Genomic DNA, 22,991 nt, shown 5'->3' on the forward strand with positions numbered 1-22,991 from the left:
TATAATTTAAATATGATGTAAAAGATCTGAGGCTATAAAGTATCTGTTGACAAGGGATTTATCCCATCTCAGATATGATTTACAGATGATTTTAAGTGCCCGAGTCGACTGATCAAAGCAACTTCCCTGTTTTTACACACGCTTATCAAAATGAATGAAATTGTAGCTTCAGAATCATTATGTCATACATTTTACACGCGTTTTATCAACACATTTATGACTGCAGGATGACATGTCTCATTTCTAGCTGTAAACTGTCACTTTATCAATAACAAAAAAATTGCAATGATTAATGAACAGAAATATTGAAAAAAACTAATCAATCATTTCTTTTTGCATACTGATTTCCTCGGAATGAATTATATTATTCGTACCTATATAAGTAAATGTAAGTTTTTTACTAAATAGTTATCGATTTTAAAGAATTTAGACTCTTTCGCACTTGGTAAATATAAGTGTTTAACTAGTTAGCAATATTTAATGAAAAATTAATAATAAACAGGGAAAAATAACAAAATGGTAACAGATGTGTTAGCGGCTTTAAGGAGTTTAACCCTTTAACGGGCCATTTATTTCTAGTAAAGGTAAATTAAAGTATTTTTGGAATTGGAATTGTTTTAAGAACAGTATAAGAAAAAAAACTCATTTAGTTTATAAAAATGGCATTTTTTTGGTGGTAAATGTATTTAACACGACCTATTAGGAACTTATTGACTTTTATTTTTTTTCATTTATAAAATAAATTTTATAAATGCTACAAACTTCAAAAGGAATTATCTATTTTAAAACTTTAATACGTTTTTTTAAACTATCAAATGGTTATCAATTTTATTCAAACTCACTTCAAGAAAGCTGAAGTTATTAACAAAAGGAAAGCTAAATTAAGCGGGGTAAAAAAGTGGTGGTAAGTATACTTCCCACTGCCTTCAATAGGATGCCTACAAGTGACGTAGTGTGGGTATCTCGATCCTGATTTGTTGTTGAAACGTGGCATTCTTTTACGTTAGCAACTGTTCTTTCCATTCTATTTCGAGTAAGCCAAGTTAGTCAAGTATCAATTCTCTTAAGTGATACATTCTAAATTCTTTCACAACGATTCTTTCTCAAAAATTTCAATTCTTTCTCTATATATTTATACAGTGACTTAACACAAAGACAGGCACAGAGCCCCGTGCAACATAAATAAACTTATTATGCTTCGAAGTTGCCAGGTACGCAAAACAAAAATATATCACGATTTCAATAAAATACATAAACAAATAACAAATCTAAGTTAAGTGAAAGAAGTAGACAAGAAAGACTTATATTTCAACTAATTCGATGTGCGATGCAGCTCTGTATTTAATTAACTTATCATTAATTAACATTCTAACTTATGTGGAGAAACTTAGCTCAACTTTGTGTTGATAAAGATTAGCTGACGTCATAGGTTAAGTGTGTGGGTATGAAAGGTCTTCCTCTTGATGTGCAAATGCCCAATTAAAGTAAATAAATACAACAGTGTTCGTATAAACCGTTAAAAAAATTACTCTATATTGAGATTTTTTATATTTAAAAAGGTGCTTGCCTGGTGGCCGAGCGGTTAGCGTGCCTGACTGCAAAGCCATAGGCTGCGGGTTCGAATCCCGCTCTGGGCATGGATGTTTCTCTCTCTCTTTGTGCTGTCCTCTGTTGTGTGTGTATGATGTGTGAATGTGGCCCACCCTATAAAACGGGCTTGTGGCAGTGTGGCGTGGGCAATGTTGCTCGCCTCCGTGACTTTGGTTCACTGGTGCCCACTGGGTAACGCGAAATGAGCAACAATTCTGGCATAGTATAGGCAAAAGATTCAAATTCAGTGCCTGCCATTAGAAAAAAAAATATTTAAAAAGGTGATTGAAATGAAAACATCGTTTTATAATTAATTACCTTAAATTAGTTAAATTAGTTATTAATTAATTATGTTCCTATATTGCCATAAAAAAAAGAACTGTTATAAACATTGAAAATAGTTATTAGGGAAACACATTTCTTTATTAAAGAATTCTGTTATTTTATTTTGATTTGTAAAGAGCAATGTGAAATACTACTGCGATTGCATTTTCTTTTGATAATTTTTATTAGAAAAATTATAAATTAAAATTTAATAATTTTTTCTTTATTGCTCTTCTGCATATTACTTTAATTGCTGCCAATCAATCGAAATGATAAGTAAATAATGGATTATTGATTGGATCTAAATATAATTAAAGATGTTAAAAAGAAGCTGTTTAAAAATGTCATGACTCTCGGTCTCGCCCCTTCCAGAACAACATTTGAGAACCGTTTCCTTAGACTGGTTCTCAAACCAACAAAACAAAATTGGAGATCGTGTTTTGCCAACGCCTCCTACAACTGAAAGCCTCCTCTCGGTTTACCAATACAGATTCAATTCTCAAATATGTATGATAAATTTCTCTCAGTCACACTTTATATAAAAATTGGGTTCAGGCGCATAGCCGGTTCACTTTTTAAATAGTCTGCGCAGAATACTTATATAAAACTATGTAGAGACTTTCTGATAAGAAAACATGCTTTTCTCAACGTAAGGTGAAATTCGATGCAATTTATAAATGGTAAAAACAATATTTTCTGTAATCTCAAACCGGGAGGAGCTGTTTTTATAGCTACTAGAATATTTTAATCCCTCCCTCTAAGTACTCTTATCTAGATACAAAGCATTTGAATTTTCTCACTACTACTTAACTACTACATATGCCTTCTCATCGACCTTTAAAGGTTTCAAAAAAATAACGTCATACTGAACAGAACAATAAGTGCTAAAAGTAAAATACTCGTAAAAAAGAACGAATTTATTTACGTTAAGTTTTCTGCTTTTTGTATAACTACTTTTTGCTATAGCTTGACGTTCTGCGATTCTTTTTCAAAATGTAAAAATAACGTACTCATTCTTTTACCTAGTAAAATTTGGTTGATAAAATATTTGTTAAAGAAAAAAATTTATTTAAGTATAATTTTACATGTATTTTACGCTTTTGGGATAACCGTTTTTTTTTCTTTTTGCTATAATTCGACGTTTCAATTTTACATAAATTTTACGAATGCTTTGTAAAATTTAAAGATGAAATATACGTATTTTTGACACGTAAATTGATGGTCCTCTGCTACCCTGGTAGGTAATGTGGAGTCTAGGCGGTACCTCTAACTTGTTCATTTGAAATTTTAAGAGGGAGATAATAACAAAAAATTTGTATAGCAAAATAAATTCAGTTCATGCTGAATTTTCATATTTTTTCCAAGAATATATAGATAAATATTTATTCAAATATATACAATATATACTCAAGAATTCACATTTCTTTTCATCGAATATAATTAAAAAAGTGCTCAGCATGAAATTTAATTACAAACCAAGTATTATATTCAAATTAGTTTGTACAATTCGTGCTGAACACTTTATCAATTATATTCGATTATAATCTTTTTTTATCGCACTGTTTGTTAATAAGCAATTACTGTTTTACTTTTAAAAGCAAATTTAATAAAATAAAATAATGTCAAGCAGCATAAAAGTATTAAGAAGAACTAATTAAACTAAGGAAATATCTATAATTCCATGCACTTGCAGTTTGCTAACTGTTTTTTTTTTTACTAACAGCATATGATAAAAGCATTAATTTTCAGGTTGAAAGCACGCATTGTTTTTTAATTTTGCTGTAATTAATTTTAAGTTCTTGAAAAACAACTGACGTGATTAAAATATTATGACTTTGATTATTTTTATACTTCTAATCATTTAGTGATAAATATTTCATCATCATAGTTGGCCAGACAGTTCAATGTGGGCCAATGCCTCCCTCTGAAGATATCTCCAAAAGATTTCCGATTTATCTTTGATATCCGATTCTTTATCCACTGAGTTAAAGATTATTTTCTATCTTAAAAATGCGAAACTCCTTTTTTCTATTTTTTAAAATAGACGTTGAAAGGGTATATAATCAATTTTGAGAGTAAATGTAGATATTTATGTAGGTTAGATTAGATGTAGATTAGATATGTAGATTAGATGTTATGCAGATTAGATATTATTATGTAGATATATTAAAGTTTTAGTTTTTCTTAAAACCAACACTTTTATTCAAATTAACTGATAGAGAGGACTCCAGTCACGGCACTTTGCACTTAAGTGACAGGATATTCGGTTATCTCGCTACCATTTAGTGTTTGCAAGATATTTACAACCGTTAGATTAAGTATATATATCGATAAAGAAAAGATTTTAAAAAAAGTAAAAGGAAAAAAGAATTTTAATAGAATTTTAAATAAAAAGAGGTAGAATTATTAAATATTTAAAAAAGTAAAAAAAAAACAACAGAAAAATAGCAACGAAAAGATATAATCTCATCATCAACTCACACGATTATATCTGTAAACAATAGTGCTTTCTAGCATTGTAAAAAGAGCAAAATTAAGGATTAACACACAAATTATGCCCTAATTAAGGATTAACACGCAAATTATACGAACATAAGAATGCGTATACGTACTAATACGAGGTGTAGTACAAGTGCACGGAATTGAGATCACGTCCATGCCTTGTCACGTTTACGTCATTGAGTCGCTAGAGTCACTAAGGCTTGTTTTATATATGATACCGTTATCCGTGTAGTGTAAATCGAACGTTCACGTATGCGTGATCACGTTGCTGAAGGGTTAAAACCTGATAGAAAAATATGAAGTGAAGTTAAATTTAGCACACATATGAAATATGCTGAATTTTTTTCTCTTCTTAAAATAATAAAATTTATTTTCCTTTTTTAAGTGATTTTTTTAAAAAATCTTTCTGTGCACTGCAAGTAGTCTTTATATGAAATATTTTTTTTAAATTATCTGATTACATTTAAATAAATATTTAAATATATTATATTTGAATGTAGGTCGCAAATCGAATCCGTAGATAAATGTCAAATAATTATTAAATCTGTGCATTTTTATCGTGATTCTATAGGGATTCCTTTAGCAATATTTATTTATTTTATCGCATCCTTAAATACGTCCTTCTTTTATAGCATTCTTTAAGATTTCATAGCTTTAGAAGGTTTATCAGAAAATTCATATTCTATTCTTTTTGAAGGTTTTAAGAAAGTTTCACTTTAAAAACAAGTAACCTAGTTACACGAACTAAAACGTTTTTTTGATTTTTCAATAAATAAATAAAAATAAAATATATTGAAGAAATGAAATGTTTAAATATTATGTCAAAAAAACGAAAAAAAATTTAAAGATATATAATGAAAAAAATTTATTAATTACACATTTGCAAAAAAATTATTCCCAGAATATACAAAAAATAATTTAAATGAGCCATTTTGACTGAGTAGATTTTTATGATAAAATAAAAGAAGAAATATACCTATTATACAACTAAGTCACTTGAGTAAAAAAGATTGCACAGATATTTAACTCTTTATTAATTATTGGAGCTGTATTTATGTGTTTTTCTGTCCAATTTATAATAAAGATAAGATTGACGTGGTTAAACTTGCCAGCGGTCAATGACAAATTAAGGGAGTTTTCCCTTCGCAAATGTCTATCATTAAAATATGATTTCAAGAGTCCGAGACGATAAAAATGATGGAAGCAACTTCCTTGTCTTATAAACTAACTTTTCAAAATGAATGAAATCGTTGTTTAAGAATTCTTTTTTTTTTTTTGCGCCCTTTCATGTTTTCATGTTTAAATTTTAGTCTCAAATCCCTTTTTTTTCCATTGCTTACCAAAATAATATCAAATTTCAGAGTGATTTCATCATTTAGTTTGTTTAATTTCGAAAATGCAGTAGTTGGAAAAGTGAAGCTACTTGATTAAATACACAACAGTAGGAAATTGTGTTATATTATGTCAAGACTTTTTTTTTCCTTTTCGATAGAATCTTGCAAACCTAATACCCTAGATGGGTCTTTTTTTCTTGATTAGTTTTCTAACTTTATTAATCCCGTCTCTGTTTTCTGCAGTATGTTTCATTCAATTACTGATTTCAAACAAACATTTTCTGTTGACAAATCTGATTGATTGCTATACATATAAACGTCAGTTTGTTTCAACATAACTTTGAAATAAATTAATGAGACCAAACGTTTCCTTTATAAAAGCGGAAAGTTTGGGGCGAGCTTCAAAATTGAGATGGAAATTAGTCGAAGAGCGCGTGCGTTTGAAATGTTAACTTTTCACATTTTTATTTTGGAAGTTCTGCTCTGCCAAATTTGTAAGTTAAAATTTTTATTTCGAAAATTATCTTAATTTCTTATCCGCAATTGCAAATACATTTTATTCTTATATTTTAAAGTAATGGTAGTTATTAAAAATTTGTTATTAATTTAAGTCGTCCATATACACTATGATTTTAAAAATATTTCTCATTCGTTTTAAAAATCTGATAGTTTTCATTTGAATTAAGATTTTGAGAAAAATAAATTTTAATATTTTAAGAAGAGAAAAAATCTGTCCCCCTTTTCATACGTGTGCTAAATTAATAAAACGAAAAAATAAATCTATCAGGTTTTTAACCCCTTCAGCACCGTGATCACACATAAAGCCTGATTTACATTTCACCCATCTTGGAATGATACAGTAAACAAGCCTTTGTGACTCTAGTGGCCCAGGATTACACTTACGTGATCACAATTCCGTACACTTATATTGCATCGCGTATTAGCACGTATACATATTCTTATGTACGTACATACTCACGGAGTTTTCAAAATTGAGGAAGTGCTTATTTTTGTTGGTTTTGAAGGTGAAAATTTATGTGTTAATCCTACATTTGGCTTTATTAACACAATATTAGAAAGCATTATTTTTACAGTTATAATAGTGTGAGCTGATGATGAGATTATATCTTTTCGTTGTTATTTTTCTGTTTTCTTATCTTTTGAAATTTCAAATAATTTTATTTCTCTACTTATATAAACCTCTGATTTGTTTAATTTTTTTTCATTTGACTTTTTTGTTTTATCTTTTCTTGTTTTCTTGTGTTTTTATCTTTCTCTCCCTCTGTATATATATATATAATAACGATTCTCTGTCCACATAAAAAATCGTAACGCTGCAAAAAAATATTCCTTCTATTCTTATGGTAATATTTTTTTTCAACAATGCCTTCTATTCTTACAAGATTTCCAACTTTGTCGCCGGTAAAGCATCCTCAAACTGTAACTGAATCTCCACCATGTTTAACAGTTTCTGTCTAGTAACATTCAATTTCTCACGGAGTTCGAGTCCGCTGCCGCTTACTTTGAATGCAAATAAATTTATCCTCACGTTTGGTTATTATTATAGGTCTCCCTGATCGTTGGTGGTCTTATTTTGGTCAGTTTCTTCCTTCTTTTGCAAAGTTCTGACAACAGTGGTCTAGGAAATATTAGTTTTCATGGGCAATTTGTTCATTTTATAGCCTCCTCCATGAAGTGCAATAATTACTGCACGTGTTTCTTGTTCTCTGATCCATATTTCTGTAATAAATTATATAAAAAAATCTTAACCTTTGTTTTTAAAATGTCCAAGTCATCCTGACAAATTAAGGCTATTCCCTTATGAAAAAATCGAGGTATATAATATACCTTAAATTTTCATAAGGGTTATATCGATACTTTAAATGTGTTATGTACATGAAATCAAATTATAAGGAACCTTAAATACGAAAATGAAAAGTAAATGGTTTATAAACTAAAAATTAGTGGAATTTTTTCAATAAATTACACTTTTTTTAGATTAAGTATTTACACGCACTTTCGTTCATTTCGTTATCAACTATAGAATAGATACAAAATGAAAAAATAATGAACAGTTTTAAATGGAAATAGGATTTTGGGAAGTTTGTTCATGTTCATTTTTGATAAATTACATGTTTAAGCTAGAAATATAATAAGTATTTTTGAAAGTTTTGAAAAAAATACAAGTCAAAACTTTTGACCGGTTCTGTATTTATATATATATATATTCGTAACAAAATAAAGGTGGAAAACTTTTTATTAATTAAAGATGAGTAAGAGAGCTCAACTCTGAGAGAAAGGGGGGGGGGCAAAGAAGGAAATTAACACTTTGCTATATCTAAACAAGTGGCATTTTGTAATATTTTAACTGCTTTCAAATAATAACTTCATTTACTACCCTCAGACAGGAATTAATAGCAAGTCAGAAAATGAAATCATTTATAATAGTCAGAGCTGTGTTTATCATATACCCTTTATCTTTCCTTTTTGTATATGTGTGTTTAAAGGATTCCTTTTTTTCTCTTGCTTACATCCAATTTTGTGGAGTGGGAGATAAAGTTGAGATTATAAGAGTTGAAATGATTTATAAAGCATGAAAAGTATACTTTTAAAGTTTTAAACTGACATTTATTTACGTATTTATATTTTTATTTGAGCAAAATAACTTTTCACAAGATACAATACTGTGTAACTTCTTAAAAGTGTTTAGTATATTAAGTTACTTGTTGTAACTCCTCGGATACTTGTTGTAACTCCTCGAGTATGTGGGGTTTTAGTTTAGTGCGGTTTTCCTGAATCTCTTTGGACAGAACTCGTTATTTTTGCGGGTCTGCTGGATCGAAGCACATTTAGACAATCACCACTCACATTCCACTATGTAATTACAAGAAGACATTATTGATTTAAACAATTTTAACTTACTGGATATATATCCCTCAAGGATCAGCGACTTCCATGATATCCAACAATTACGCCTTTCTCGAAGCCAGAATCCTTTTGAATTTTGTGGTATCTTGCACGGGACTGTTGCGAATGATGTTTCCTGCACGACTCTCACAAGTACGAAAGATGTGGCGTAGATTAGGACCTAAGATTTCCTTATTCGTATGGGTGTCTAATTGGTATACTAATTGGTGTATATATATATATAAGGTGTCCTTTTAAGGTGTTCTTGATCTTGAGAAAGAGGAAGAAATCTGGAGGTGACATGTCCGGCGAGTAGGGAGGATGTGCTACGTGTTTTGTCCACTGATTTACAACCCTCCTTGAATCGCCGGAACCGCTCGAAAACCCGAGCACGACTCATCGCTTCATCTCCAGATGCTGTTTTCATCATCTCGTAGGTTTCGGTGCCCGTTTTACCGAGCTTGAAGCAAAAATTGATACAGATTCGCTGCTCCGTGGTCTCACACATTTTCTGTTTTCGACGAACGCACGCAAACACTCCACGTGAAAGAAGTCAGTGTGACTGAACGGCGCGCTGTACAGACCTGCCGATTTTTGTGAGACGAGGTGAAATATGCGCGCATACATATATATACATATATATATATATATTTCAGCCACTTTTACTATTTGAATTATTAAATTTCTATAATACTTCTGTAAATAAAAACGCTATTCATTGTAGATTTGAGCTATGGTTGTTTGGAAAAATCGATGAATGCAGCTATTTCGGATTTTTACATAGTGCAAGGAAGTGGAGTATATCATAAGTGCTGGACCGTAAAAAATCCTTCAAATAATCAATTTTACATTCAACTCGATGAATTGAAATTAATGGACAAGGTAAGTGATTTTTACGGATATAGAATAGCCCTTTGATAAATAAATGAAAATAATTTAGTGGCCTGCGAAAAGTTTCAAAAAAAATTTCTTTTTTAACTTCTTTCCGAAGGCAACCTTACTTTAAAACTCGAAGATGAGCGGGGGGTAAGGTACTGGCCTTACTGGTCTCGCTCAGTTTTGCAAGAGGTTAAAACTACAGCAACTCTTATCCAGATTGATTTTACAGTATTGGCTGGTAATTTTCCAGATGGGTACAACGCGAGTTTCATTTTACGTTTGCAACAGAGTAAGTATTTAATAACATCTGATGTCATTTTTACGAAAACTTGAGAAGAATTAGCTCTTTTTGGATCAAACTTCAAATAACATTTTCGTTTCTTGTTTTAACTTACTTATTCGAGTGCAAAACTATTCACTTTACTGTGCGGAATTCACGCTTTCACGTATGTTTTTCCAATACATGAGAACATTACTTTGAAAATATAACGAGAACAAGTTCGAGTACGTTGAATAATGAGTAACGAGTAAAATGTTATGAGTTCAAAAATAAACGAGTAAAAAGAACAAAAACAAACTGAAAAAGCAACGACTTTTAAGTACATTTCGAGGAAATTGAAATTTCAAAGCAACCTTAAATTTCATTAAAGTATGTAAGAAAACATATAATTTTTTAAATTTAAAATGCCTTAAATTTTAATTTAAATGCATGAAACTTTAAAATGCATGAAATGTTGCAAAATTAATTTACATAGTAATCGTTGAAAAAAATCATATTTGCATAAAAAGGAGTTTTAATTTATATTAATTTTAACACTGCTATATCTTTAGAAATTTTGTTTTATTTTCGGAATTTTTAATAACAAATTAATTTGTTGAACAAATTCGATAAACATACTTGTCGTTTAAAGAAATAAGTTTAAAAAAATGTATTCCTATACAGATTCCCCCTTGGAATCCATAAAATATAAAATCATGTTTCGTTTTTAAAAAATTAATGGGAGGTTCTGGTGGTCTTCCTCTCCATGTAACACAAATTCGAGTTTGTTCCAACAAAAAGTCCTCCACGAAGGCAAATTTCTCCAAATACTTGATCCTGGAATTTCCTTGTCTTCTGGATTGGGTGGAAAATTACAAGGCTATGGAGTTGCACATTAGTAGACGTAAACTTAAAAATTGGGTCTGCTGTTCAACTGCGGTTATAAAATAAAATATAATAGTTGTTAGCACCATGTTGGCTCAGGGCATAGAGCGTTCGCCTTCCAATGTGGTGACCCCTGTTCGAATCCCTACGATGCCTGGCTGTTACGAATTCCGCATTCGGCTTGCACCGACCACAGTGCTGACGTAAAATATCCTCAGTGGTAGAAGGATCATGGATTAGACTCCCTTTGCCGTCAATATAACAGTGGGGGGGGTTCGTGGTTTTCCTCCCCATGCAATGCAACGCAAATGTGGGTAAGTTCCATCAAAAAGTCCTCCACGAAGGCAAATTACTCTCAATGCTTGATCCAGGAGTTCCCTTGTCGTCTGGATTGGGTTCGAAATTATAAGACTACGGAATTGAACATAAGTAGTCGTAAACTCAAAAATGGACCGGCTTTTCAACGACAGTTATAAAATTAAAATAAAAAATATAATAGCTGTTAAATATACATATTCCATATTTTTAATGATTGGCTCTTTTTACAGTACTTTTTTGTGCTTAGTTTATTTTTAAATATAATTTTATGATATAATCATTTATCTCAAAACATTCATTGTGTGTTGGGTTCTCTGAGGGGCGGTTATAAGCTGATTTTCAATATTTTCATGTTCCGTGAAAAAATGTTAATAAAAGAGTGAAGCAAAATTGCTTTGTTTGTAATTTATTTCCAGCAATAAAAGCTGTGAAATACTCATCTAATCAAGTATTTAATTTTGGATTAGTTGTATCTAGTTTTCTGCCATGATTTTATAATAATTTATGAAATATCTTAAATGGCCGGGACAGCCTATCTGGCAGGGCGCAGGACTCTCGTTCGTGAGTACAGGAGTTCGAATCGAGCCGACCGAAGACTCCCCTTGTAGTAAATGGTGACTGATGCGCGTTAACTCTATCGGGTCAGAAAGTCCTCCACGTTCCCATAACAAATTATTCCTCTGGGAGTTCTGAATTGGAAATTGATAGTTGTCTGGTTCAGGTCAAAATGATGATCTGTGGATGAAGGAATGAATGAATGGGTCTGCCCTATAATTGGGTGTGACGTATGGGCGTAGCAGAAGTCAAATTCTTGGCCATAGATGGCGCTACTGGAAAACAAACACAATCGCACCCCTTGTGTTAATGGATTATTACAACAACAACAATAGCTTTGACAAACAAAACTGAATTATAGACTAGTTACTAATATCTTAATTTTTCAATTTCTTTGTGACCAATTTCTGTCGCACAATAAGGCTTTCTTGCATTATATATTTTTCTTTCTTTATAACAAAGACTTTTTCATATATATACTATATATACCTAATTATATATTTTTTGAAGAATATATCAATTGTGTCGATGGTGACAGTTTCCATTGCTCCGGAGATATTTGTATTCGGAAGGCTGGCGTATGTGACGGGATGAAAGATTGTGAAGACGGAGCTGATGAACTTGGATGTGGTAAGAATACAACTACAGTTTTAGCATCTTCATAATTTCTTTTTCTATTTAAATTTTGTTTAAAAAACCATGCCATAATTTTATTACGAAGAAAAGATCTGAAGTTTCTAAACGAACACGCTTGTTTCAATATTTTGTTATCATTCGTAAGTGGGGAAAATTACGTTAAAAGAACCTTTGTTAGAAGGCCCAAGATTTTGTTTAGCAGGTACATTGTTTGATTAAGAGCATAAACTATTCTACAGTTTGAAATTAGCCTTTATATAGTTGCGGACATTATTTTGCTGACGTTTAAAAATGTTTTAATTCATGGTTTTAAAAAATGTTTATCGACAAATGCATTCCTCCACTACTTACTATTTAAGTTGCATAGACCTGATATAAAATATTTTCATATCGACTATAATTAACGTTCCCCACAATCACTACAATAATTTTGAAATAATAATAACTTTTCCTCTGTCCTTATAAAGGTTTGCATAATTTTATACCATTAATTCACTTATTTCTAGTCCTCATTAATTTCTTTTGGTTTAATTAATTATCAATTACTGTTGTAATTATTATTAATTATTGTATTTAATTAATTATTGGTTTATTTAATTGGGGAATTTATTCTTTGTTGCATTTATACAAGTACTTGGTCTTACCTTATTCGGGTGTGCAGTTTTGAAGGCTGTCGTAAGTATACTTACCACCACGTTTTACCGCATTTAATTTAGGTTTCCATTTTTCAATAACTTCAGCTTTCTTGAAGTGAGTTTCAATAAAATTGGTAACCATTTGTCACTTTTAAAAAACGTATAAAAGTTCCTAATAGGTCATGTTAAATCTATTTACCACCAAAAAAATGGCATTTTTATAAACTTAATGAGTTTTTTTTTATATCAGTTACTGTTCTTAAAACAATTTCAATTCCAAAAATACTTTAATTTACCTTTACTAGAAATAAAGGGCCCGTTAAAGGGTTAAATCTGAAGTCATTTTTTTTAAGAAAGTTTCAGGTTTTTTCCGAAAGGATATTTTTAGTTTATTTTCTGTCTGAGTGCACAAGTTTATAAAAAGTTTTTAAATAAACAGATATCGCGCACCCTCTTTCACTATGTAAGCTGACCAAAGTGGTCACCTACTCGTTTACTGACCGCAGCCAGTGCTGCTTGACTTCAGTGTGTCTTTACGATCAGTCCTGATAAGAATAGAGTAATAAGTTGAAAAAAATAATAAAACAGCAGTGCCTGGAAGTAGCTAGCTAAGCAGGTTCTTTTTTGTATTTTCCCCTGTGCGCAATTAAGGCTTAACCATACATATTATACTATATAAAATGCTTAAATTTAGGTTTGTAGCAAATTTAGTAGTTAAGATTGTTACCACAGTAGGGCTTTGTATACATTTAGGCGGAAAAAAGCGTCGCACTTTTCCTCGCTTTGAGAAAAATAGTGAGTCCTTTTTTTTCGCATGCTTTCGCATTGGAGTGGAAACTCTTTTATTGTTCTCAGAGAACAGTGATGGCCTTCTAATGAGGTAAACCGGATTCAAATCCCAGCATCGGCTGATCTATACGAATTCCGCATCCGGCTTGCACCGACCACAGTGCTGACTTAAAATATCCTCATTGGGTGACGGATTATGGGTTAGACTGCTCTTCCCGTCAGACTAACTGCGGGAGGTTTTCCTCTCCATGCAACTCAGATGCTGGTTTCCATCAAAAAGTGCTCCACAAACGGAAGTTTCTCCCAATACTTGAACTTCCATTGCCTTCTGGATTGGGTTCAAAATTACAAGGCTACGGAGTTGAACACTAGTAGTTGTAAACCCAAAAATTTGGGTCGGCTGTTCCACTACGATTGTAATATAATAATATTGTTTTCTGAACCGTGGTGGCTCAAGGGATAGATCGTTCGTCTACCAATGAAATAAACTGGGTTTGAATCCCAACGATGATTGGTCGATGTTAATTCCACACCAGCCTCAAGCTAACCACAGTGCTGACGTAAAATATCCCCATTGGTAGACGATTCATGGGTTCAAGACCCTTTGCCGTAGGAGGTTTTCCTCTCCATGTTACGCAAATGCTGGTTTGTTCTATAAAAACTCGTCCACGAAGCCAAATTCAAAAATAAAAGGACTTTCTTTGTTTTCGGACTCAAAATAACAAGGCTACGGAGTTGAACGTTAGTCGTAAACTCAAATTTATGTCGTTTGTTGTACGGTGGGATATNTTTTTTTTTTTTTTTTTTTTTTTTTTTTTTTTTTTTTTTTTTTTTTTTTTTTTAATCCTCTGCGAATGTTTAGCTGATTCATTTTCCGAAAGTTTCCTAGCTTAACTGAGTACCGGGGGAAAATATTTATCATTTTTTAAAAAACATTTTATCACTATCACGGAAAGTTCTCAGAAGCGTAGAATATGCAGTCATGGTATTTATAATTAGCATTTTCGTTTAATATTTGCTTTTATTTAATTTGAAAACACGCATACGTACCGTACAAGGTGTTGCAGATGCACTTGATAAGGAGGTAACATGGATAAAAAGTAAACGCTCTTCTTCATGGGGATGGCGAGAGAGTACACCCAGAATGATCTCTGCGTTATACCTAGCAGGATATGGCAGATTTGATGGTACACACCTAGAAGAAGAACTAATGGCAAAACAAGCAAAGCTCTTAGCATCTGTTGCCGTATCGAAGTATCAATTCATTTTATCTGATTCTAGTTGCTAATTGTACTTTTATAAATATTCAAAGTTCTTGTTGAGAACATAATATCTACTCTTCATTAGTTTTAGTCATCTAGTAGAAATAAAAGTTTTTTTTTCCAGAATGTGTTACGGCAAGATTTTTTTGTAAATATGAATAAGAACTGCATATTAAATAAGGATTCAATTTATAGAGCGTCTCTATGTGTATCGTTTAAGATGCTTCAGGCTACAGAGCAAGCACTGAATTGTCTAATTAAGTAAAATTTCTTTCGTAATAAATAATCTTCGAGTGTGAAACATCGAGAATATGCAAGGTATCGTTAAAAAGAAATTTTACAATCGAATTTTTCAAATCTTAGGTTACCTGAAGTCAAGTTAAAAACTCCCCAAAGATTCATCTATTGACCATATATTCACTCACCGTTTCTCACGTTGGGTCTTAAAACAATAGTTCTTTTCTGTAAAAAATTATAAGAATTTCAAAAAAATTTGATTTTGCAGTATTTAGAATCAAAATAATCGAAATTCAGATATTTTTGTGAAGTCTAAGTATTTTCTTCAGATTTTCTGTGATATTTTAAAATAGAAGTTAAAGTATATTTAATAAACTCAGTCATGTTTCCAAATATTAATAAGAGAAAACGAGCTTGAACTATAATAAAAATTTTGAAAATATTAATAATTATTGTACTTCTTTTTCTTAATAAAATGTAAAATATGTTTCTTTTTGGTTTATGGAGTTTTATTACGATTGCGTCACTTTCTTTTCATATATTATAATTTGTATAAATGTAAACTCAATAGCTTATTAGAAGTTTTCATCTAGACTAGAATCTATGTATGGATTGCGAATCTCTTAGTAGTAATTTTTTTTAGTAAGCTTGCAATCACATGCTATTTTTTGTTTTATGTCTCATAGGACCTTTCGTCATAAAAACCTTTCGTTTTTCTTTTTTTTTTTGTTTATGGAGTTTCATTACAATTGTGTCACTTTCTCTTCATATATTATAATTTGTATAAATGTAAACTCAATAGCTTATTAGAAGTTTTCTACTTTTATTTTAAATAAAAGAAATTATAGATTAAATATTTTTTTAAGAACATATGGTTTTTATCTAGGCTAGAATCTATGTATGTGAGTGAGTCCCTTAGTAGTATATTTTTTTAATAAGCTTGCAGTCTCATGCTTTTTACTTTTGTTTTATGTCTTATAAAACTCATCATAAAAAAACGTTAACTATTAAGTTTACTCTAGTCTGTAAAATCATTAACTCGTACTGTATACAAAAGCAAGGTAGAAAGATTTGTATTTAATAGCAATTTTAATTTTTTACCATACCAATTATCAAAATTTATTTTTATAAATGTATCTATATTTTATGTATATTTTATATAGTAATATATTTCTTATTTTTATTATATTTTTTATTATTTCCATTGTAAAATTGTTTTACAGAAATTCCTTGTCAAGCGAGTTTCTAAGTATGCTTATTAATGGTTTATTGATAACTTGTCACAATCCTCGTCATTTTTTTGGACAAAATTTGATAGAACTCCTCAAGGAAGAAATCGAATCGTCAAACAACTTTACGCACCCCATAACTTATTTAAGCCATTGCAATGCAAATCAGACCTGGCCACTTGATGCTGAACAAGACCTGGATAAAATTCTGAGCATCAATAATACTTTCTACGAGTTCTTTAAAGGTAATTTACAAACAATCTTAATCCTTTTCTTTCGAAAGTCGAATCGGTGATTTTATTGAGAGTTATTTTTATTTACACACCTGCAAATTTTCTTTTACTAAGCATTCTGTTTATATAGGACATTGACTCATTTATCTAAGTTATCTAACTAATATCTGTAGAAGTCTAAAAGCTAAACTGTATTTTTTGCGTTAAGTCTAAATATGTTTGCGTTATTATTTCTGACAACAATAGTTTCTAAACTGTCTTAAAGCTGTAGTTCTGTAAGAACATTTCTGGGTAGTTTGTAAAAGCTGGTTAGCTTTATTCTTCTACACTCCTCAAAAGTGAAATTGCAACACCAAGAAATAATGCACGTAGCGCGTCGCTACGTGCATTATTTCTTGGTGTTGCAATTTCACTTTTGAGGAGTGTATTACTATTGAGTATTAACCTCTTTAGTTTCGTTAGTGTCATAATTGCTCTATAGAATAGCTTAATATTTTCTATTTATACTGACAGCGCTGCTTGCGCCTCTGCATCATGCTCCGTCACATCTAAAAGTGTTAACATTTAGATGGCTAATTTTTCTCCATATTTTTTAAAAGCAAGTGTTTAAGGCAGGGGTTGCCAAACTTTTTTGATCGTCGACCCCTACATAATTTTTCGAAATCTCCATCGACCCCCATAAAAGTAATTTTCTGTTAATTAAAATAAAACTCTATTAGATACTGTGTTTGTACATTTNATATTGAACGATGTAGAAAAGCTAGAACCCCATCCCTTAACATTATTCTTTGATAATCTCGATGTTAAAAATGCCTAAATGGTTAGTTTCTAATGCATTCACTGAAAAATGTTGCATTTATTTTTGTTAATGGTAGGAGCATTGAGATCTCTCCTCTGTTAAGTGTTTCATACGAATATACTGAGTGATTATGTATTTGTATGAATATCAGAATGTAAAGGATAAGATTTATTTCTGGGAGCTTTGCTCTGGAAAGATTCTACTTTTTTCATTTATCTGAGATTATGGAGAACAGGGAAAACATAATAAGTAAGAATCGGCCTTACAAATGAGAGGGTTAAGGGGACAGAGAGCTCTTTTAATCTGTTGACAACACTGTTGATTTGACAGATTAAACCTAACTGCTGAATTGGAATGTCATTAAAATATATTTGAGCTAAAAATTAACTCTAATTACGAGTTACTTCAAAAAAAATATTCTGAACAGTTATTTTACAGTCGAAATGATTTTGGAAATCCATTCTGTAAGCGTACAGTTAGGATTATTTTTTTCAAGAATTTTTGAGAGTGCAGTAAAGAGACTGATTGGTCTCTAGTTCTTTGGATTTTGATCTTTTTTCCCTTGCTTGGGTTATAATATAAAAATGAAATTACGTGTTTCCATTTCTTTGGAAAGTAATTGAATCAAAAGCAGGCATATTGTTAATTTTATGATGTGCAAGAGCTTTCCCTTTTTGAGAGGTGCTTACTTTCATAATGTTAAGTGGGTTTCAATTTTCTTTGATTTCGTTGTATTTATTCTGAATGCATTTTTTGGAGTCTCAATAGGTTGTTCATCAAATACGGATTGTCTTTTCATTGCGTCAGTAGACACTTCAATTTTTTAATGATCTTCATAAACTTTACTGATACTGACATTAAGTGACAGGGAATTTATAATTTTAAGCCATGTTGTTTAGGATGTTACGGATATAGCTATTTCCTCCTGTTTATTATTATTTTTCTTAATTTGAATATTTTGCACAATTTTGATGTTTGGGTCATGTGTTCTTTTATGTTGGTGGCTTTTTCGAATTTTCGCCTTAATTATGTCTTTAATAGGCTAGGGCAATTTTCAACAGACGTTTTTTGCAGTCAAAAACACATGACTTTGACAATGTAACTCATCATGAAACGGAATCCCCTATCAATTTTTCCTATAACTCCTTACGTACCAGAGAAGTGGGGTCAATATATAATATTATATTACGAAGAAACTGTAGCTTGTAGAAAGAAGTCGATTACAGATTTGAAACTAGCAAAGCGTAAATATCTAAGATCCGCTCAAACGTCAACGTAACATAACATTTTTTGCGTTAGTAGTAGTTTTGCGTAAGCAACATAAGTATTTTTTGCGTTAAGTCTCAATATGTTTTCGTTATTATTTCTGACAACAATAGTTTCTAAACTGTCTTAAAGTTGTAGTTCTGTAAAAACATTTCTGGGTGGTTTGTAAAGGCTGGTTAGCTTTATTCTTCTATTACAATTGAGTATTAATTTCTTTGGTTTCGTCAGTGTGCCGACCAGACGGCCGAGTGGTTAGCGTGCCTGACTGCGGAGCCGATGGTTGCGGGTTCGAATCCTGCTCAGGGCATGGATGTTTCTTTCTCTCTCTCTCCCTCTGTGTTCTATGTCCTTTCTCCTTTGTGTGTGAATGTGACCCGCCCTATAAACGGATTTGTGGTTGTGCGACGCTGCTACAACACCGTGGCTTCGCCACAGGTGCCCACTGGGTAACTGGGTGCCCACTGGGAAGAGAGTAGCAGTTCTGGCATTAGAGGCCAATGGAGCAATACATCCCAAGTGCTCGCCATTAAAAAAAAATTCGTCTGTGTCATCATTGCACTATAGAATAGCTTATTTTCTATTTACACAGACAGCGCTGATTCCGCCTCTGCAACATGTTCTGTCACGTTTAAATGTGTTAACATTTAGATGGCTAATTGCTTATCCATATTTTTTAAAATTAAGTGTTTAAGGTATATTTTGAGAAAAGAGGCTTGAAATTTTTTTCTTCTTTCCCTCTCAAATACTACCGACATTAAAGAAGAATTTAAGAAAGCTAATAAAAATTAATTTTGGAAAGAATAATTTTTTGAGATGCGTTATTTATCATCGAAAAAGGCCAAATGTGTAAAAATCACATTTTTGACTTAGTCGTTTACGTTGATTTTTCAATGGTACAGTAGTTAAGGAATTGAATTTTAACTTGATCAACAGTGCCATTTTTCTATATTCTGACTTTGTCCGTTTTCCAAAAAAACGTCTAAGACAAAATGATGTGTAAAAACTAAAAAGTTAAAGCACATAACCTGAAATAATTCGTTACACTACCTCTATAGTATAAATTAAATTAATTCCTCTTAGGAATCATTAGAATGCATAAAATATTTATTTTTTTTACTCGTCAGCATAGATTTGTATTAATCTGGAATTTCCACTTAATAAATATTAGTATTACAAAGCTTATTAGATCTTTTTTTTTAACTTATTCGTTTATATTTTCCGACCATGTTTTAAAATATAACATATTGATGTCTTAAAAATAATCAATTATATTTTTCAGATTATCAAGCAATTGCTGTGATGGCTTTGTCTTGCTATGAAAGTCAAAGAATGTTTTTCAGTCATAGTAAGAACGCAAATATAAAAACTAAGTATAAAAATACATTACAACGTTTCAAGAAAATGCAGCTTGCAGATGGCAGTTTCGGGAATTTTCATACAACATCTTTAATAACTCAGGTTAGAAGATATTTATTTAAGTTATGAGAGTAGATACAATTAAATATATTAATAAAATTATATCGATCAGAACTAACAAAATAACTAGAGTCGAACCCCGCTATAGTGAACACGGCTTATAGTGAACTCCCGGATATAGTGAACGAAATGATCAGTCACGTGCCCTGCTATACACGTATAATGCTATTTTTAGTGGATATAGTGAACCAAAAAAGTGAGGAAGTTGGATATAATGAACTTTTTTCTGTCTTCGANTTATTCTTTGATAATCTCGATATTAACACTAGACAGACTGAAACTTAGTATATATCTATATTGCCCAAAAGCAGTCAAAATGACTGGATTCTAAAATAATAAATAATGTGTAAAGAAATTTGTTTAAAATTAATTTAATATTTTTTTATATTATTTACAGTTATATAAGAAGTTATTAGTAAATATTAACAATAAAAAAATTATATGTTGTATAAAATTCTAAGAAATTGTGCTATTATATAAATCATTGTTTTTCTAATTGAAATTAAAAGCAATCAAAATGACTTCCTTAGGCAATCTAGTGTTAAAAATGCCTTAGTGGTTAGCTTCTAATGCATTCACTGACAAATTTAGCCATTATTTTCGTTAATGGTAGGAGCATTGAGATCTCTCCTCCGTTAGGTGTTTCATATGAATATACTGAGTGATTGATTATGTATATGTATAAGTATTAGAATATAAAGGATAAGATTATTTTCAAGGAGCTTTGTTCTGGAAAGACTCTATTTTTTTGTAATTTATCTGAGATTACGGAGAACAGGTAAAACATAATAAGTAAGAATCGACCTAACGCATGAGAGGGTTTAGAGGACAGAGAGCTCTTTTAATTTGCTGTCAACATTGTTGATTTGACAGATTAAACTTACCTGCTGAATTCGAACTAATTAAAAAATAAAACTAAACTAAACTCAGCGGCGCGACAGCCCTAGAGGGCCAATTCCTACTGTGCCCATCTCAGTTTTCTTGACCTTGGGCTCTGGGGTGCAGGAGCAGATGTTCCGGTCAGGTGGTCAGCCGAACGCGGAACCCCCAGTGTTTAGTTCCCAAGCATGCTTGGTACTCATTTATCGACCCACTGAAGGGATGAAAGGCTATTTGAGCTAAAAATTCATGCTGATTAACAGCTATTTCTATAAAAATAATTGTTGACACTATTCAATTCACTCGAAACTTCTATTCAATTAATTATTCCGTATAGCTATTTTAAAGTCGAAAGGTTTTCACAAATCCATTCTGTATGTTTGGCAAGTTGTTTAAGTAGGGTTAGTGTGTAGTTAGGATTAATTTTTCAAGAATTTTTTAGAGTGCAGTAAAGAGACTAATTGGTCTCTAGTTCTTTGGGTTTCGATCTCCTTTCCCTTGCTTGGGTAACATTATAAAAATGACATCTTTCTATTTCCTTGGAAAGTAATTTAATCAAAAGCAGACATTCATTATGTTGATGATCTGATTGATCTCTCTGTAAGGGAGATTTTTAAACAACATATTGTTAATTCTACGATGTACAAGAGCTTTCCTTTTTTTAAAAGGTAGTATAAAGTCTGAAAATATTAAAAAAATAGTCTAAACATATTAAAAATATCTGACTAACAAAAGCATGAATAAAAGAAGAAAAAACATATAAAAAGATAAATTTAAAAAAAAAGGCACGAGATTTTGATGGAACATCAGAGAATTGTTGATTTTTGAGGAGATAGTTTTTGTTTTTCGAATTTGAGGTTTATACTAATCCGTTACGGGTTTTTCGATATTTGTTTGTAAGGCTATTACTCACCTGTTTACGGCTACTTTCATTTTGTTACTTTATGCGTTGATGTGGAATAAATGTGTTTTTTTTTATAATAAGGGAACTGTTTCTAATTATAGCTTGATTCGTTACAGTAATTACTATGATAGTGTTAAGTTGATTTAATTTTTTTTTGTTTTTTTTTTTTGATTTCGTTGCATTTATTCTGAATGCATTTTTTGGAGCCTCAATACATAGGTTGTTCATCAAATATGGATTGTCTTTTAATTGCGTCAGTAGACACTTCAATTTTTTAATGATCATCATAAACTTCATTGATACTGACATTAAGTGACAGGAAATAAATAATTTTAAGCCATGTTGTTTAGGATGTTAGGGATATAACTATTATCTCCTGCTTATGTTTTAGAATATTGCATTGATTTTTTTTATTTAAATATTTTGCACTTATTGATGTTTAGATCATGTGTTCTTTTGTATTGGTGGCTTTTTCGAATTTCCGCCTCAATTATGTATTTAATGCCTTAAGGCAATTTACAACAGTCGTTTTCGCCGTCAAAAAACTTTAACGTAACGCATCATAAACTGAAAGGCACTATCGATTTTTTCTACCGCTCCTTACGTACCAGAGAAGTGGAGTCAATATGTAATATTATATTACATAAAAATTGTAGCTTGTAGAAAGAAACCGATTGCAGACTTGGAACTAGCAAAGCTTAAATATCTTAGATCCACTCAAGCATCTCATGCTACATTTGTATTTTTTGAGTTAAGTAAAGTTAAGTTTTGCGTTTAAGTCTCAATATTTTTTGCGTTATTATTTCTGACAGTCGTAAGCTGTACTTTTTTAAGAGCATTTCTGGGTGGTTTGTAAAGGGGGGTAACTTTATTCCTCAGTTTCTATTGAATAATAACTTCTTTAGTTTAGTTAGTGTCATTATTGCTCAATAGAATAGCTTAATATTTTCTATCTATACAGACAGCGCTGCTTGTGCCTTTGCATCATGCTCCGCCACATCTAAAAGTGTTAACATTTAGATGGCTAATTTTTTTCTATATTTTTTGAAATTAGGTGTTTAAGGTATATTTTGAAAAAAGAGTCTTAACAACT

General features: G+C 31.1%; 1 protein-coding gene across 1 annotated transcript; it reads left to right on the forward strand.

Moving 5' to 3' along the window:
* The first annotated feature begins 6,089 nt into the window (after nt 1–6,089).
* On the forward strand, nt 6,090–22,590 carry LOC122272138 (uncharacterized). Its single transcript, XM_043055314.2, has 8 exons — nt 6,090–6,244; nt 9,382–9,539; nt 9,636–9,825; nt 12,064–12,183; nt 14,654–14,867; nt 16,336–16,586; nt 19,919–20,097; nt 22,555–22,590. The coding sequence occupies exons 1-8, from the start codon at nt 6,163–6,165 to the stop codon at nt 22,588–22,590; spliced, it is 1,230 nt and encodes a 409-aa protein (XP_042911248.1). The 5' UTR covers nt 6,090–6,162.
* Nucleotides 22,591–22,991: the final 401 nt, after the last annotated feature.

This window comes from Parasteatoda tepidariorum, chromosome 10 (assembly GCF_043381705.1).
Source record: "Parasteatoda tepidariorum isolate YZ-2023 chromosome 10, CAS_Ptep_4.0, whole genome shotgun sequence".
NCBI lineage: Eukaryota > Metazoa > Arthropoda > Arachnida > Araneae > Theridiidae > Parasteatoda > Parasteatoda tepidariorum.

Coding starts and splice junctions, on each gene's coding strand:
- LOC122272138 (XM_043055314.2), top strand. CDS start 6,163: ATGGAAATTAGTCGAAGAGCGCGTGCGTTTGAAATGTTAACTTTTCAC. Junction 6,245..9,381: donor AGTTCTGCTCTGCCAAATTT/GTAAGTTAAAAT, acceptor TATTCATTGTAG/ATTTGAGCTATGGTTGTTTG. Junction 14,868..16,335: donor GCATCTGTTGCCGTATCGAA/GTATCAATTCAT, acceptor ATTGTTTTACAG/AAATTCCTTGTCAAGCGAGT.